The following is a 19,100-nucleotide window of genomic DNA, read 5'->3' as shown; positions in this document are numbered from 1 at the left end:
AGGTGATGGGGTCACAAATTTGACAGGCTAGAATAAGAATTTATGTACAGATTGAAATATTAATGTCGGCACTTGAAATAGCAGATCTCATTGGCTCAAACTTCTAATACAGCAATCTCCTCCCCAAATTCCTGATTGTGGTCAGATGGCCTCTTTTTGAGTGCTGTAACAAAAGTGTCACCATCTCAGGAGGAGCCGGTTCCATGGACAGCCTTCAAGACAGAAATTTTCCTCTGTCCTGGTGTTTCCTTGTGAAGCTGCAGCTAATAGCCCCTGGTCCAGGCCAGACAGACCTAGGGAGACATGCAGGCCATCCTGCAGGCCATCCTGCAGGCCATCCTGCAGGCCATCCTGCAGGCCATCCTGCAGCCCTCTGAAGTTTCCCTCCTTAGTGCTGTCAATCAGGACCCACCGGACATGGTTTGCACAGCACCTGCCACCTTCCAAAAGCTTCATCTCAACTCCATGTAGTTTGTCACGGTCTCATGAAAAATGTGGCATCGAGCCTTGGAAAAGTCACACAGAAGCCGAATCAATCAGGAGCTTGGGTACTGGAATAGGATGGTGAGTATCTTTGGTGCTTATGGAAACCTCATTCACAAACCACTAGAGAGACGGATGTAGATGATGGATGAATCAATAGTTAATAGAGGGATAGATAGATGAATGATAGCCGATAGATAGAGAGATGATAGATAGATAGATAGATAGATAGATAGATAGATAGATAGATAGATAGATAGATAGATAGATAGATAGATAAATTTAATTAAAGAATGTATCCAGGAAAGTTTTGCAAAACAGCCTTTATTTCACATGATGTTTATATGTTAGACTGAGTACTGGTCCCTTCATCTTCCTTCATACCACTGGTATTCTGTCTGCTGCTATCTCGATGGTCCTATCTTCTCCCTGGACGTGAGAAAACAAATGAGGCCACAGGAAGAGACAAGAAGCAGTATGAGCTCTACTAGTCAGTTTCCTTTCACTTTGTCTTAAAGCTCAGAACCACGCACACCACAATGAGTCCATTTCCAGATCAAATACAGCAAAATGAAGGTTCTGGGCCATTCCCAGATCTCATTTTCATGTATCTTCCTCTCCACATTCCCCTTTCTCTCAGAGGTCTATATGGGCCACAGTGAGATCCCAGCTCAGGCCAAAGACTCTCAGCCCTTAAACCTCTGGCCCTGCAAAGGCCCCTATCCTTTCTTCAGACCCTCCTGGTCCTCAAGGTTGTGCTGAGCTCTCTCTGCCGAGAAGGGCTGCTGGCACTATTTCCTCTTAGAGTGAAGTCGATCGTGGACACACTGAGAGAACTCCTATCAAAACTCACCACTTTCTCGTGCAAATCATGGAAGTCAATTCCCTGGAAGCGTTGGGTCTCCTACAAGTTGATGCAGCTGCAGAGCCACCAGGCAACCCAGTGCAGCTCTGCAGCCCCTTCCCTTAGGCTCCTCGGGGCCTTGATGACGTAGGCCTAGGAGACTGTGCCAACCTCAGGCCTTACCTTTCCCAAGAGAAGGTCACACCATCTTCCAGGATCTTCTGGCCCATGAATCTCAGTTGCTGTGTGGAAACCAAAACAGAGAAAGACACTTTTTAATTAAAGAGGAAAAGTGCTCTGTTAGCCCTTGAAAATTCTCAGAACTTCCTGTGGGAGCTGAAAAGCTCAGGATAAATTCCCACCCAGTCATGATTTTATAAAATGCTTGGGTAAGAAGCAAGGGCTTCTCTTCTCTGGCCCAGTTGCCCTCCCTTCCGTAATTCCCTGAGCTGATACAGCCCCCAGGTTTCCCTTATTGAGGCATGGGCCTCGATTGGAGAGACAGTACTGGCTTGGAGAAGGTACAGTTCCCTCAGCAGACCCATCCCTGCTCACTTCCTGTCCTTTGGAGAATGAAACACAAAGCCTGGACATTGGCTCCAGGGCCTCTTCATATCAGGGTCTTCTGCCGCGGGCTGCTCCTCCTCCTTCTCCTTTTCTTCTTGCTTCTCTTCTTCCTCCTCCTCTTCCTCCTCATTCTCCTCCTCCTCTTCCTCCTGGGTACTCTCTGAGTCCACACTGCCTGTCCGCTGAGCCATGGTGAGATGGAAGACATGGCAGCTGAAACCCTCCCTGATCCCGAACTGTACGTGCTCCTGGAGGATCTCCAAGGTGGAGAAGACCCGGCAGCAGGCCATGCACCTGAAGCCAGTCTCCACGGTCACCAGCCAGTCAGGTGTCTTGGCCCTGGGTCTCTCCTCAACTGTGGAGGACCCTGGTGGGTTGTCTGACTCTGCTCTTTCTTCATGCTCTTTCTCCTCCCCGCTGGGCTCACTGTCAGACAGGAGGTTTCTGGTGGATACATCAGAGGGGGGAGTACCTACTCGCACGTCCTCAGGAAGGTTCACCTCTTCCATCCTCGGCTGCTTTCCTAGTGACTCCGAGGTTTGCTCTGTGTCCCAGGAGACAGCCACACCCTTTTTCATTCGTACCTGCATGTAGTATATTTTCAGGCCCCTTCCCTCTTTGCTTACACACAGAGAGGACACACAGGTCTTATAGGATGAAGGGGACGAGAAGGATACATGTGGTGAGAGGGGAGCAGTCTCCCCTTGTTCCTGAACCTGGGCTGGGGGGGATCTAGGCTGGGGACTGTCTCGATGTAATCTCCGGATTCCTGGGAAAGGAAATTAGAAACGTAAGAATGTGCACGTGGCATGCCAGAAGCTGTGGGAACAAGTATGGATATGTAGATTAGAGGAGAGAGGGACCGTGGTGTGATGTAGTTGTGCGATGAGCCTGCTGTTTGTTGTTCATATTATGGGGTAGTGTGTGTGGTGTCATCTGTGGGCTTTTCATTGGTGTGTGTAGGGATATTGGACGGGTGTCTGTACATAGGCGTGTGGAGTATGGTGGTGAGGGCGATGGTATGAGGGATGTTAGAGGGATGTGTGTGTTATGAGAAGGACGTGAGTTCGTGTTATCATTGGCGTGTTATTTGTGGAATGTGAGCTGTGGTGTCGGAGAATGGCCTTGTGGGTCACGAGTTTGGGTTCTGTGTGTGTGCTCAGAATGGGTATGCATGGAGTGTGTCTGTGTGTGTGAGGTGTGTGGGCTGGGCTCATGGCCCTGCTCCTGTGCTGAAGTGAAGGGCCGTGCTGAGGAGCTCTGGCCTTCTCTGAAAGCAGGCAAAGGCAGAGCTCACACGTCCCCAAAAGTGTTTCATCTGGTCCCTCTGCCCTCCGCCTCAAGCCAAGCTCTTCCTGGCCTCTGCCCCTGAACTTCCACACCATGGTAGCATCAGGACTCACACTCTCCCACAATGAGCTCAGATCCACACTCTCCTAACAGCTCTGCCATCCTCCCCAGGCTCCTCTGCAGAGCCCTGACCACTTCCAACTGCCCTGGATTTCCGGTGAACCTCAGGCTTGGACCTATGTATCTCCTGCCATGCACCCAAGGAGCCCCGCACCCAAGGAACCCTGCACCCTTACCACCATGGATGAGTTTGCGTGGAGTAGAAACACAGGAGAAGTATTCGGAGGCAGAGGATGCCTCCTCTACCCCTGGGCCACAGCCTTTGGCCACTTCAGTCGATTTAAGCTGGGGGGCATCTTCTTGTGACTTGGAGATTTCTGAGGAAGGTATGAAAGCCTCAGAGATATGGTGGGTTGGGCATGTTTGTGACTCATTCATCTGTCCAACAAATATTTACTAAGTGACTAGTATACGTCAGGTGCAGTGAATACACATGGCTTAGAGTCTGGTTCCCAGTGGATACTCCAATATATAACTATAATCAACAAGTACTTTGTTAGTATCCTTGTAGGAATGTAGGCCTCAGTGGTGACTGTGAATACCACATTTCCCCGCAAATAAGACCTAAGCGGACAATCAGTTCTAATGTGTATTTTGGAGCAAAAATTAATATAAGACTCAGTCTTATTTTACCCGGTCTTATTTTATAATATGAGATCGGGTCTTTAGTATAATATAATATAATAATATAATTAAAATAATTAGGGTGGTGAACACACAGTTTGATTTATGGATGATGTGATACAGAATTGCACACCTGAAATCTATGTAATTTTACTAACAATTGTCACCCCAATAAATTAAAAAATAATAATAATAATTAATATAATTAGTATAATATAAATATAATGTAATATAATATACTGGGTCTTACATGAATTTTTTGCTCCAAAAGACACATTACAGCTGATTGTCCGGCTAGGTCTTATTTTCGGGGAAATACAATATGTCAAAGCATAAAAGTTATGTGTATCAGATAAGTCTGTGATAAATGTGTGTTTGGTGTGGGGAACAGGGTGGAAATGTGTCTATCTGTGTTTATATCTGTGTGCACAACTCAGGAATGTGAAACACACAACCTGATTATATGGTATGGTTTGTACGTATGGTGTAAATTCACTCATTCATTCATTCAACAATATTCAGTGAGTAGTTACTATATATCAGGCACTATTCCACTATTCCAGGTTCTGATAATGCTGAACCTTCTAGCAAGGGAAGACAGACACTAAACAGAAATACAGGAAATACTCACATATGTCAGCTGGTGGTAAACATATAGGGGTTGCCAGATTTAGCAAACAAAAATACAGGATGCCAGTTAAATTTGAATTTCAGATAAACCATGAATAATATTTAGTATAGATATTCCAATGCAATATTTGGGCCATACTTATTTTTGGTAAGTATGTCTCACACAATATTTGGGATACACTCATACTAAAAAATTATTTGTGATTTATTCCAAATTCCAATTTAACTGGACATCCTGTATTTTATCTGACAGCTCTGATAAGGGTTGGTAAATCTGTAATTTTTTTTTTTTTATGGTTTGTGCAAAGTGGGTCTGGTATTACTACACAATATGTTATGCGTATATGCATGTGACTGGTTCTTGTAGCGGTAGAGATAGTTGAAGGTAGCTGCTCTTGTGTGAGAGCTGAGAATATATATATCTCTACTGATAGAGACATATATACATCCTCCAGAGTTTGGTGTGGGAAGAGAGGACAGAATACATGCATTTGTTGCATGTGAACATAGTACAGGAGTGACATGTGTATATACTTATATGCTTTAAGTGTGGTTTAATAAAGAAGTTGTGTGTGGAGATGTGCAATTTTTTTTCTGTATTGGAGTGTACACGTGTGTGTATGAGTGACTGCCGCATGGAACATCCTTCAAAAGAATTCCGTATACAGTCTTATACGCACTGAGAGTCATCCAGGTCCAGGCGTGGTGACGGGAACCTTACCACACAGACGACACGTCTGATGAGCACGCTATTGCCATCCTCCCCATGGCTCCCATACAACAAACACATAAACAAGACTATCCTGAAGTGTCAGGGGCAGGGACAAGCATTGCCTCCCCCATCCTGTCCCCGCTGCTGCCTGAAAATCTGCCTACTGTCCAGGCCTCCATTCCCAGGGCTCATCCTGTAGTCTTCGGGTCCCAGGCTTCCAGGAAGCTGCTGGGCTCTAATTTGGGGCAGAAGCCTCCAGCTGGACCTCTGGGGTAGGCTCCATTCTGTCCAGTCTCCTCCATACGACCACTGCCTTTCTCAGGGCAAGACCCTCGCTCACATGTAATACATGCAGTCACCACGTGGCTGGGAAGTACATGCACGGCTCTCAGAGGGTGGATCTCCCTGAAGGGCTCTGACAACATTTCTCACCCTCATCCATCTAGTCTCAGTCTCTGGAAGGCCCGTCCCGTCCCTGGATCTCTGGGAAGCCCACACCTGTGGATTCACAAACTCTCACGGATCAACTGGTGAATCCTTCCTGCTGAAGGAATAAAATTTCCATGCTTTCAATATGGTGCCATCGCTAGACAAACAATTTCCTTCCAAACAAGCATTTCACTGCTCAAGATATTGTCCAACAAGACCTTTAAATTGATTGGGCTTCTCCTTCCTCTTTGTAAAACGCACAGTGCAACTCATGGATCCCTTTTATATCCCCTACCAGTGACCCCGGAGTAAGACCAAATAAAGAGAAAGGGACTGAGAAAAACTGTACGTCTGAATCTGTGCAAGTGGGACCCCGGCCAGCTAGAAGTCCAACACAGCCCCAGGCCCGAGCAGCCCAGGAAGAAGAGCTCAGAATAGCAGGGCTGACTGCATCTGCTGGGGGCATGTGGCCTTCCTGTGTGGACTCACACCATAGGGACATTCAGGAAGGACACGGCAGCAGCAGCCAACACTAGGTCTCTCTTTCCCTACTTCATAGGTGACACATTCTCTGCAGTCCCACCTTCTTCGAGAAGGCTCAGGCTGGTAGCCACCCTTGTGTCCCAGACAAGTTACCCAACACATACCTCCTCCCTTCTCAGCAGTTTCCTGGGCCTCCTCATTTTCTAGATGTTTCCTCTTTTGGCGCTGTTTCATAACACCAGCCAGAAGAGTCCCTTAGAAGATGCTCTTCTAATGTCTTGCTCCTCTTTTTCCCTACAGGTTGGCCCTTCGTGGCTCTCAGGAAATCCGTTGAAATGATTCAGTACAAATAAAAATAGTCGAGTCTCCCAAATGTCTGAAGACCTCAGACCATTTAGAGAACGCACAGCACTGTCCAGTGCCCACTACAACCCAGGGCTGTTAGGGTTCAAAGGTCACTAGGCCCACCGCAGGATTCTCTGACCTCAACGGTGACATCAGAGCCTTCTGGGGACCGCGGTCCAATACAGTCTCTGCCATCGCACAGACCCCATTTTCAGGACCAATACCTTTTTCCCAGTGGAACTTCTCCCATGAATTCAACTCTCACATCTTTCAAACGTGCTAGAGTAGTTTAAAATGTTAATCTGTTCCTGTTGTTCTTTTCTCCCTTTATTTCACCATTTCCCATCTACATTCAAGTGAGTAGCAGAATCTGTCTGTCGGCCAGAGGAAGGGCATGGCAAGGCTAGAAGCAGCAAAAGCATGCTGATAATCTTGGCTTGTGTTGCTAAAATAGCAAACTTGAGAGATCCTCCTGGTTCCAATCTAAAATTAGAGACACTTCCTTTTGAGGCAGTGGCCATGATCCATTGGTGTGCTGGGATGAGATGAACTTCCAGAGTCACTGCTGACATTAGAAATCCTCAGTGGACTAAGGTGGGTTCCAATTTGAAAGGGCACCGCAGAAAATCTTAAAGTCTCAAGCAGAGGGAGAGTGAAGACAGGGCAAATGCAATCTCGTGAGGATTTGCTGGTGAGATTCATCTTCCTGTTTCTTGCAGAATCCCTAGAAAAGACAGGACAAGGAGAGTTTTTTGGTGTGTTTTTTTTTTTAATTTTGTGGCAGCAATTTTCAAACGCACACAAAGTAAAGAGAATTGTATAACAGGAATGTGGCTTCTTGTACCCACCAGCCAGTTGCGACAATTATCAATCCTCTGCCATTCTTGTTCTGTCCCCACCCCCACACATATTCTTTTAGCTTTTGCTTTGTTTCTTTTAGTTTAGGTGTTTTGGGAGTGGGAAAGGTGCTATATTTCGAAGCAAACCTCAGACATTATGTCATTTCTCTTCAAATGCAGCGGAATTTATCTCCAAGAGACAAGGACTTTTTAAAAACATAACAGCAGTATCATTATCTCACCCAACAAATGTAGCCATAATTCCTTCATATAACTTAATAACCGAGCCACACTCAATTTCCTCCAACTGTGTTCAAATGTCTTTTCTTATACTTGGTTCATTGATTTCAAGATCCAAACAAGGTCCATTATGTTGCAATTGGTTGATATATCTTTCAGTCTAGAGCAGTTCTCCCACCCACCCTTTTTTTTTTTTTTTTTGCCATTTATTTATTGAAGAAACTAAGTTGTTTATTCTGTAGAATTTTTTTCAAAGTTTGGAGTCAGCTGATTGTATTCCTGTGATGTCACTTAAGATATTCCCCTATTTCCTGTATTTCCATGTAAACAGGTAATCAAATATAGAAAATTGATTATATTTAGATTCAATTTCTTGTTATTATAAGATTATTTTATAATTGGTGCTATGTACCTTCCTATTACATCACAACAAGAAGCACATAAAGATGTCTCATTTTTAACGATGTTAAGACTGACTAGTGGTTTTTGGTGCTTTCAGCTATAATGTTTCCCATCAACCTTTCAACAAACAGCATTAACAACCATTGATGATCGTTACTTCATTAGTTGAAATCTCACTAGTTCTAATTCCATCATTCTGAGGAGAAAGATTATTAAGGTGCCTTTCTTAGACCCTGAGTTTCTGAAAGAACTGAACCTCTCTTCAGAAAAGGAAAGAGATTCCAATGGCACCAGCTCAGGTTCTCCAAGCAAGGATCAATGAAGTTTATCTCAGCAAGTCCAAGCTCAGTTGAGACCTACTTTAGTCATTCCTTCACTTCTTCATTCATTCTTTATTCTGTGAGTATTTATTGAGTCCCTACTATGTGCCAGTCTCTCTAGACCCTTGTAGTTGAATATTTGTGCACAAAACAGAGGATTTTCTCTCAAGGAGCTTAATTCTAGAGGAAAAAAGACAATTTTTAAAAACATATGACATAAGTATAGGCTAGATATTGACAAGTACCATGCAGAAAAATAGAGCAAGAATATGAATTTGGGACTATAGGAAATAGGGACATTTCTGTGTTAAATGGGAGGTCATGGTAATCTTCACTAAAAAGGCCCTGTCTCAGTAAGTCCTGAGGGCAATAAGGAAGCTTAGAGCCACGTTTCTATTTTCCAGGCAAAAAGAAGAGGCTTGAGTCCTGGATCGGGGTTGGCTTGGCTTGTTTGAATATCACGAAGGAAACTAGTGTGGCCAGAGCCAAGGGAAGGAGAGAGTGGTAAGAGATGAGGTCATGGAGATAATGAGAGACCAGATTATATAGGGTCTTAGAGGCTGTTGTGAAGACTTTGGTTTTCACTCTGAGTGACATGGAAAGGTTGAAGAGTTTTGAGGGAGAAATAACATTTAAAAAGATCACTCTCATTGTTTCGTTGAGAAAAGACTATTGGGAGTCAAGGGCAGAATCAGAGGGAGCAGTGGGCCTATCGTAATAATCCAGGAGAGAGAGAATCCATACAAGAAAAAAAGCAGCTAAACCAGACTTCATTAAAATTAATACCATTTGCTGTCAAAGATCCTTTTAAGAGTATGAGAAGACAAGCTCCAGACTAAGAGAGAATGTTTGCAAACAACATACATAGCCAACAAAAGAGTAATAGCTATAAAGAACTCTCAAATTTACCAGTAAACAAAAAATAAACGATCCCAATTAGAAAATGGACAAAAGGTGTGAAGAGATGTTTCACTGAACAAGACAACAGATGGCAAATAACATAAAATGATGTTTAATATCATTAGCCATTAGGAAAATGCTAATGAAAACCACAATGAGATATCATTACACACCTATCAGAATAGCTATGAAATTCAGGTAAAGAATGAGCGTGCCTCTCAAAAAATTTTTTTCTCAGCACCTGTGCAGGTCTTCATGGAAGGCACAGTAGATAAAACCTCGTGTTATCCACAGCAGGGCAAATAAATTAACTCTGGAGGAAACACTACCAAAACAATACCTGCGCACAAATGTGAGGTTCAGTAGTTACCCTCAGGAGCGGCAAATCTCAATATTTTTAATATAGAATGGACCTTGAAGTTCTCTAATCCAATTTAAGATTCGAATACCAATTCCAACATTGGTGTGGGGTCGGGTTGGTGGGGGTTCCCCACAACACCAAGTGGTTCTGGAACACCAGCTGAGTGACCTACAATTCAACTCAATTCTGACAATATCTACCCAGAGATGGCATCAGATTCCATAGGTCAAGCGCTGAGTCCTACATTACTGCACCCACCACACACACACACACACACACTTCAGACACCAGTTTCAAGTCCAGGGTAGGTTGTCACCTGTGCTTTTGATTGACCTGCTGTATAGATTGGAGGTTCCAACAACTCCCCACCCCAGGTTTGATTAATTTGCTCACACAAAGTGACTTACAGAACTCAAAGAAACATTTTACTTACTAGATTACAGGTTTGTTATAAAAGGATTTAACTCAGATGGAAGAGATACATAGGGCGAGGGCTGGGGAAAGGAGGCAGACCTTCCATGCTCTCTCAGTGCACCACTCCCCCTGAACCTCGTTGTATTCACCAACCCGGAAACTCTCTGAACTTTCTCCTTTCGGGTTTTTATGGAGGCTTCATTACAGAGGCATGCTTGAATACATCACTGGGCACTGGCCACTGAGTCAACCTCCAGTGTCTCTCCCCTCCCCATAGGTCAGGAAGGGTGGGACTGAAAGTTCCAACTCTCTAATCACAAGGTTGACTCCACTGACAACCAACACCCATCCTTAGGTATTTTCCCAAACTTGCCTCATTAATGTAAAAAAAGAAACTTTTATCCCTCTCATCACTTAGGCAATTCCAAGAATTTTAGGAGCTCTGTGTCAGAAAGGGGTTGAAGACCAAATATATATTTCTTGTTATATCACACAACCACCTTCGATTTCTACAGCACCACCTTCAAAAAGTTGCCCAGACTGTGTTTCAGGATTTCCAACGTAGGAAACTTACTTCCCCTCAGAGCAGCTCCGACATCTACTTGTAGGAAACAGTAAAATTTTAATTTAACAAAAGGAAAAATATCTACCCTGTTCCCTGAAAATAAGACCTAGCCAGGTAATCAGCTCTAATACATATTTTGGAGCAAAAATTAATATAAGACCTAGTCTTATAATATATAACATATGACCCGGTCTTTTATATTATATCATGTCATATCATATCATATCATATCATATCATATCATATCATATCATACCATATCGTATCATATTATTATATTATATTATAAGACCCAGTCTTATATTATAGTAAAATAAGACCGGGTCTTATATTAATTTTTCCTCCAAAAGACGCATTAGAGCTGACATTGTCCTGCTAGGTCTTATTTTCGGGGAAACACAGTATATCCCTAGGGCTTTCCCCCATTCATCATAGTGATACCCTTTAGAGATCATATCAATCAGAATAAGCTCGATTGGCGGTGGGGAGCAGTGGATTACCTAAGCACCTAGCAAAATGGAACCCGAGGCCATGAGCAGATCCACTAGCAGTGAACCAGGCTGTTTCCCCCCACCTGACAGCAGTGCTGCCAGCCACTGGCATGTCCTTCACCACCTGCTTCTTCATTTATGACGTCACCTCCCCCAAGCACACTTGGGACATCTACAAAGGAAGAGCTCCTCATCTCCTTGGTGGCCTCGCTCTTCATGGGCTTCGGGATCCTCTTCTTGCTGCTCTGGGTTGGCATCCACATATGAGCTCCCAAGAGTTCCAACCAGACAGCTTCACCGAATCCCTGCTTTTGTAAATTAATTTTTTTGAACTATTGCTGGAAATGTCTCACATGCTGCTCAAAAAGGCAGAAGTGTGACCAAAAAAAAAAAAAAAGAAGAAGAAGAATAAGCTTGATTATCTTATTGTAAAAAATAATCCCCTCAAATCCCAGTGGCTTAAAACCACAAAGGCTCATGTCCTGCGCCTTGTACATGCCTACTGCAGGCTGGCTAGGAGTTCAGCTCCTTACTATACTCATTCCTGGATCCAGACCGACAAAGCCACCAGTATGTGGAAAATTGTCAGTCATCACTGCAGAGAGAAAGAACTCTGGAGAATTTCACACTGGCATTAAACGTTCTGGTCCAAAAGTAACACACATCACTTCCACCCAAAATTGTTGACTGCCATCTTATCATGTGTCTCTCCATTTTCTAGACACCATAAGCAAAAATAATTATGGACAGTACTACAGAATAGCATAGAGACCATACAGAAAAATCCTAATCCCTCCCCACTAAATATGAGACTTGACAAAATCAAGCTACGCATTCACAAAAATAGGGCTAGAACTCAGATCTCTTAGGTCTTAATTCAGAACATTTTTCCACCATGCTGTTAGGATTTTTACACCAGGAAAATGTCCTCGGGATTATATGGCACTTATTTAGTTTTGTTTTGTTTCTTTTTTATAAATAGATTCAGGAGAGGGTGTTTGGAAGACCATAAACACTTGCCTTGAACGGAAAAGCAACTGCAAAGTAATTTCACTGCCTTTTGAAATGTCTGAGCTAGTAAAGATTAGATGTCTGGGAGGCTTTTATATTCTGAATATAGGGAATACAAAGGAAATGATCTTCCTAAGATTTCAAGAAAACAGATGGAAAAACACTTCACCCCCATTTGCTATTTTGATTATCTTGTTGACACCCCAGCTTTTTGAGTAATAGTGGTGGCAACAGCTAGAGTTGAACCAAGATAAAAGTATATATAATAATGTGGCAGTCCCTGCAGAACCACATACTACAGTAAACACTTTAGCTCAGTCCTATTTGCTCATAGGTCTGTGCAAAGTAACAAATGGTTCTGAAACATTTATTCCAAATGACTTTTGCTCTTATTACTTTAAAGATAATGCAGCTGCCAAATATTTGCTCTGAGATGAAAAGGAACGCACATATGAGGAGGATTTATGCATTAAGATATGTTGCTTATTTTGCTCCTGCAGATACAAAGCACATCTCATGAATTAGAAGCAATCTTCCACTCTTCTCCAAATTGTGGACAAATGGGTATGTCTTTCCCCACCTTTAATCCACCCTGGTCATAGTTATGTTCTTAAAAAATATTATTCCCCAGATCAAATCTTAAATGGCTTCCCAATATGAGCAGAAAAATCTAAAATATTCAACCAAATATTCAAAGTCCTTCAGGGTTAAGACCCAGAGTTTTCCAGACTACGACACAACACTCATCTTCTGGGTTCCATACAGTAGGCCAAACTTCCCTCCCTCAAACAAAGGGACTGCAATCTTATCATGTGCCTCTCCATTTTCTAGACACCATAAGCAAAAATAATTATGGACAGTACTACGGAATAGCACAGAGACCATACAGAAAAATCCTAACCCCTCCCCATTAATATAAGACTTGACAAAATCATCAAGCTACACATTCACAAAAATAAGGCTAGAACTCAGATCTTGCTCATGTCATTCCTTTCAAAAGTACAAATTTTCAAAGTACGATTTGTTTTTTAAGTTCAGCTAAAATCCCACTTTCTACAAGAAACCTTTCCAGATATCCCGGTGAGAATATACCACACATTTTCATAGCATGTTAGTTGTATCTCTATGATAGCTCTTTTCATAAGTTTCCTGTATTCTGGCCAGTCTATTAATGAACGTGTCTGATCTCCCCACAAAACAGGGTATGAAACTTTGGAAGGTAAAGGCTGTGATTCATTATCTCTGGATTCTCCATACCTCCTTGCACTTAACACAAACTCCCCTACCTGTTCCTCCACCACCACCACCCTCCAAAAATACCAAAAGCTTAAATAAATAAATTGCCAAAGTATGGGGTCTTCTTTCTCCCTAGGCCAAACGATGTCATGACCAGTTGCTTCTTTTATTTTCCCCTATACCAGCAGAGAAATGTCATCTCTGCATTTAGCCCAAGCCTGTCACCATATGCATGCATCAGAATGAAGTGAGAGCCTGGTTTCTCCTGTGTCCTGTGTAATGACTCCCGTCACCTCCACCTAAAACAGGTTTTTCCACTGCCTAAAATTTAACCATAGAGATTCAGTACTTTGAATTTTTATTAAAATACAAACAACTTCATGAGAAGTGATACCTTAACTTAAACCATTATCAACTACTGTTTTGCAAGGACTAGGGGAAAACAGGCTGAGAATTGGACCGTTTTTTAATAGGATAGGAGATATGGAGACAGGGCAAAGAAGGAATGATATTTGGCAGAGAGGGAGATATGGGGTTGGTGGTGAGAAAGTACCAAAAATAAATATTCAACTTCCTCATGTCTTTGAAACAAACTAGAGCTTCCCGAGATGGTATCCCTATGTGAATTAATGTATTAAAATCATAAGACATCTACATCCATTGCAAATTAATAACATTAATACCCTGCGTTGAGACTCATGGAGTTCAAATAACTATAGCATAATCAAAGTTTCATTATAAAAGAGCCCAGAGATTGGGGTAAAATCTACAACTGTATAGGACACCTTTCCATCAGGGATGTAGCTACTATGTATAAACTGTAAGCAAAGGACGCAAGCTCAGAGCCTGTAAAGCAGGCTCAGATGATTCCTAGTGCTTTGGAATAATCTGAACTAAGCCACATTCTCCTCTAAACCCATTTGGTAGGGTTCTGAAAATCTCCATGAACCTAATACCCTTGACATCACTGCATGGAAGTGAGATTTCCAGACTACTAAAAGGCTCTGACCAAGGTCGCCATGTCTCTTCCAAAAGATTGGCTGTATATCCACAATGAGGAGGGAAATATGAAGGACCTGAAAATACCATGCTTAGAATGCCTCTCGCCCTATCAATCATGCCTCCCTGCCTATTTAAAGAATTAGTGAGAAACCTGCTCCTCGGTGTGACAGCTGAGGTCACTGAAGAATAGTTGTTACTGTGAACCCACAGTGTCTGCCCTCAGGAATACCATAAAATGGTCAAACCCCTCCTCCTTTTGCTGGAATATTTACGGGTTGACTCTAGAAGAGTTCCGCTGCAGGCAATGAGCAAAAACCTCCTATCAATCACTTTCCGTCCTTAAATGGGTAAAAAGAGACTAGAGGCCTCAAAACAGTGGAAAATGCCTACCTGACACAGAGCTGGAAGTACTGCAGCGCACATATGGGTAATTTTTAAGGCTACTTTTAATAGTGTGTGAAACCCTTTGAGTAGTTAGTTCTCTGTCTCTCGGGTGTCCCAAATTTTCCATCTCACTGAAATGTAGGAAAAAATTCAAGTTCTATCTTCCCCCAGAGAGAAGAGGCAGCCACAAGCTTTACAAATCTAAAGTTAGAGTTTGTACATGCAGCCAAGTTAGACGGTCTTACTGTTGCTGCCCTACAGCACAGCAAACCTGATTAGATACTTGATAAAATCACTGTCAAACAACAGTTATAAGGACACAATTGCATGAGATGGTGGGCTAAGTTGAGGATAATGAATGACACAGTTACAGCCACAGGCCCCCGGGTAGCTATAGTCTCAGGCAAGCAGGTGAGTATATACCATAGGAAAGGCAAAATTAAAATGGCAGACCCAAGCAGAATGGTCCAAGTAACTGCTCTGCCTCCGTGGATTCTTCTTGTCCCTGTCATCCATCCATCCCCCCCAAAGCATATCCCAAGCCTGGTGGCCAAGGTGGAGACAAAGCCTTGAAGGACACTCCAGCAACTGCTGAGATGCTCAGGATTGGGAAGCATTTGGATGCTTGTGAAATCCAATGCCCACGGTACCTTTGAGTTTCCTCTCCAATGGCTCTACCAAGTAGTTATTTGACCCATGCTCCAACACTTTCAGGGGCTGGGAATTCACCCCTTTCTAAAACAAACAACAAAAGAAAAAAACCTCTACACATTTGGGTAGGTATAACAGAAAATCCTTCCTTGTAAGGACAAACCTATTTCCCCACAGCCTGTTGTTTCTAGTTTTGTCCTTTGGAGCCACAGATAACAAATCTATATTACTCTCCCATAAGACAGTCCTTCTAATATTTGAAGACTGTTATCTCTGCCCTTTAAGTCTTTTCTTCAGCTACACAGCTTTATTCTTCCAAATATCCAGGTTTCATTTCCCCATTGCCATCCAATTTTTCTCCTGAATGTGTCCTAGTTGACGTATATTTGTGTTTATGAATGTACATTCCCCAGAACTGAACACAGTATTCCAACTAAGGTCTGACCGAAGCAAAGTAGAGTGGGGTTCTCTCATAAATACTTCTCCTAAGACTGGCTTTTTGTTTGTCACATCCAACTGTTAACACCTGCTGAGCAGATGCACTCATTTTGAAGTAGCCAAGTCAAAAATTCAAAACCGTTATTTATTACCAAGTAACATAGCCAAATGATATCCAGACCTCTTCTATGCCCACCTAAAGACCATCCATAAGCCTCAACCCTTGTACAAACATCAAAGTACAAGAAATGGGTGAAGTTTTCTATTTTGCACATTCCTTGTAAAAAAGCTGAAAATTACTTGATTTTCCCAAGATTCTGAAAAATATCCCAGATCAAAAATTGTCTTCTCAAAACATGATGCAACATAGTGAGCTAAGTACACAAACCTTTAAATCCCATGAAGGGATACCCGATTAAGTTAAGCCATGAAATGTCAAATGGCATCCTGCCAAATTAATAGTGACATGTAGGGGAAAGAATGCAGGTGTGTCATTAGAACCACCTGAGTTTGTATCAGTCACTTTAATAAAAAGCCGTTGGCTAGGGCATATTATTCTGAACCTGCTTTCCTTCCCTAGAAATGGGGTTAATATTCCCACCTTGCCAGATCCTTTCATAAAGCGCTTGACACAGTGCCCGGTTTGTGGTAGAAAGGCAGTAAATGGTATGCTTCCCGTCACAGCACACACTATTACAAGCTTACATCTCATTTCCCTTCATAGATCACTAGCTCTTTGGGCAAGGGACTGAGACCTACTTGTCTTCGGATCCCCCATATCCTCAACAGCTAGCATGAGGACACACACACATTCTTCTTGAATATAAATGTGAGCATCTGGCTTCGAATTCAGTCGCGTATCATACAGAAATAATCACATTTCATTTCTGGCCTCTCAGTGTCACAAGGGATCTTTGAAAATTCCCAGAAAATATCTAAGAGAACTTATTATAAAAATAACAAACTCTCCTCAAGTCTCAGGCAGTCATGTTCAAATGATGTTCTACGTCTCACCTATTCAGGAAACAGGTTGACATTGACACGTCTAATATTTTTAATGTTGACCCAATTTTAAGCTCTCTTTCTCTCCTGAAGTAATGGTGTTCCAAGACACAGCTAAAACAGGCGGGGCAAGAGGAGGCTGATGGGGAAAGCCAACATCTGATCTATCCAATTTCTGACCTATGGCTCAGTGAGCTAAAGGAACATTTTGTTGGTTTCCGATGTCTACCCTGAGCAATACAATTAAGAGAGTTCACTCCCACCATGCCACAGCCAGGCTGAGATAATTGTTACTGTTATGGCTTCAGCAATTTGAGTGAGAGAAGATAAGAATTCGGAAACAGATTCTTTACTGGAAAGCATCCCAAATATCTCATTAATCTACTTTTCATTTGGCAAACTTTCCTCTCATTAAAAGTGCCATGCTCTGCAGTTTGCGACAAAGCCAAGATGCCTCTGGGGAGGCAAAGCAGCAAAATAGAAAGAACTCGGGCTCTGGAACCAGTGAGACCTGAGTTTGATTTCCAGGGGTGCTACTGACTTGCTCTGTGACAGTGGGCAGTTTTTCTTTGCCTGTTAGAACCCCCAGGTTCCTCATCTGCAAAGAGAAGATAATTGTCTTGTTGTGGCTTATGAGTAACTGAGATCAGCTCTAGGACTTTGGGCATGTGAGTGTTTGTTTGTGTGTGTGTTTCTACTTTAAGGCTCAGAAGGTCATCTGCAAAATGAAGATCAGAATAGTACTAACTTCGTAGCGTTTGTGATGAGGATTTAAATGTAAAGAGAGAGGAAAACTCCTGACAGTATTCCTAGGAGGCCCAATTCAGAGCGGGGATGAATCACCTCCCTCTGGACAGTAAAACAGGGAGAGGCACCCAGACACTTGCTGTCCACAAAGCCACCCTTAAGTTTTAAATACCGCTTTTAATACTGAGCTTTGCTTCCCTTGATTAATGTTTAAATACTTTTAGATCCCAGTTTAGATTTGTTTTTCACGTACAACATCACCGAGCTCCAGATTCCTTATTTCTCAGCCCTAGGAAGGATTTCTGAGCCCTAGGAAGGAGAGCCCTTTCCAGCTGGTTTGGTATTACTCACCACCAGGGGGAAGGAGGATGTTCCTCTTCGGTTGGAAACACAGAACTCAACTTCCATGGCTTTCCTTTCTTCCCTTCAGTCAGAAAGATTGATCTGACCTAAAAAGTTTTGCTTTTCAAAGCAACTTCTATTTCATGAGCTAAGGATTAAAAAAAAAAAAAAAAAAAAAAAAAATTCAATGCACCCAAGAAACAAAAGTCAAGAATACAAGAAAAAGAGAACAGAAAATAGAAGGGAGAAAATTAGCTCCATGTTGAGCACAAAATATTGATATTTTGGGTGCCCTAAGCTTGAGCCTAGGTTCTATTTTGTGCTGAAATTCTGGGCCCCTCTGGCAGCTAATAGGTATTAGTCTGATTTTCATGGGGAACCAAGGGTAGGACAAGGACAAGGACAAGGACAAGGTAGGACAAGGTCTTAATACAGTTTTTTTTGTTGTTGTTTTGTTTTGTTTTTTTATTAGTTTCAGGTGCACAAGACAGAGTAATACTTGGACGTTTATCATTTATATCCCTCACACTGTGTGAACCCCCCTCCCCCATCCACCATCCCCCTGACATCGCACACAGCCATTACATTTCTACTGTCTCTATTCCTAATGCTGTACTCCTCTTCTTGTAAGTATACACATAAATATATATACATATGTATATATAAAATCCTAGTTGGCATTCATTATCATTCAGCTTCAGGAGCACAGCGCAGTGATCAGGCATCCACCTCATCCCCGAGGTGATCTCCCAAATGGGACACGTGTCCACTGGACACCCCACAAAATCTCCACATTATTGATTACGTTCCCCAAATTAATTTTCAAGACCCCATGGCCATCTTGTGGTTACCGACTGTTTTCTAATCCCCTCACCTTCCCCCTTATCCCCCCCCCCCCCCCCGGCCTACCTAGCAATACAGTTTTTAATATTTCACAGCTTTGTCCCCGGCCTACCTACCCTCATAGACTCACATCTCACTGCTAAAAAGAGAGGGTGTACATCTAAACATAAAGAGAGAATGTACGACCACCCTGCCCTGCTCTGAGATCCATGCATGGCCCAAAAGGGAGAAGACAGCATTGTTCCACTTCTGTCTGGCTCATATCAAGAACCTCAAGAAAGGAATCGGAGGCAGAAACAAGAATGGAACCAGAGGGGCCGCCAACTGAGAACAAAATCTGTGCCCCTTCTGAAGGCAACCAGCCTGCTACCATGGAAGCTGGAGC

General features: G+C 42.8%; 1 protein-coding gene and 1 pseudogene across 4 annotated transcripts in view; one reads left to right on the top strand and one right to left on the bottom strand.

Annotated features, from left to right (window-relative positions):
• Positions 1-808: 808 nt before the first annotated feature.
• Positions 809-19,100, bottom strand: part of FAM170A (family with sequence similarity 170 member A) — a 30,598-nt gene continuing 12,306 nt past the window's right edge. Inside the window, exons 3-7 of one of the 4 annotated variants that reach the window (XR_004423468.1) lie at positions 17,882-18,020; positions 6,347-7,251; positions 1,883-2,663; positions 1,511-1,569; positions 809-912 (exon numbers count right to left, since the gene is read on the bottom strand). Coding sequence is in view for 2 of the 4 variants with exons in the window: in XM_033109875.1 (XP_032965766.1) it covers positions 1,563-1,569; positions 1,883-2,663; positions 3,481-3,621; positions 6,347-6,416 (999 nt within the window). In the remaining 2 variants the exon portion in view is untranslated. Of the gene's footprint in view, positions 1,570-1,882; positions 2,664-3,480; positions 3,622-6,346; positions 7,252-11,183; positions 11,315-17,881; positions 18,021-19,100 lie in introns of those variants that run through there. The other 3 variants (XR_004423469.1, XM_033109875.1, XM_033109874.1) reach the window with 3 other exon arrangements.
• LOC117024507 (transmembrane protein 258-like) lies at positions 11,085-11,359 on the top strand (annotated as a pseudogene).

This window comes from Rhinolophus ferrumequinum, chromosome 7 (genome assembly GCF_004115265.2).
Source record: "Rhinolophus ferrumequinum isolate MPI-CBG mRhiFer1 chromosome 7, mRhiFer1_v1.p, whole genome shotgun sequence".
Classification (NCBI taxonomy): Eukaryota; Metazoa; Chordata; class Mammalia; order Chiroptera; family Rhinolophidae; genus Rhinolophus; species Rhinolophus ferrumequinum.
This window is presented reverse-complemented; position numbering and strand designations above follow the sequence as displayed.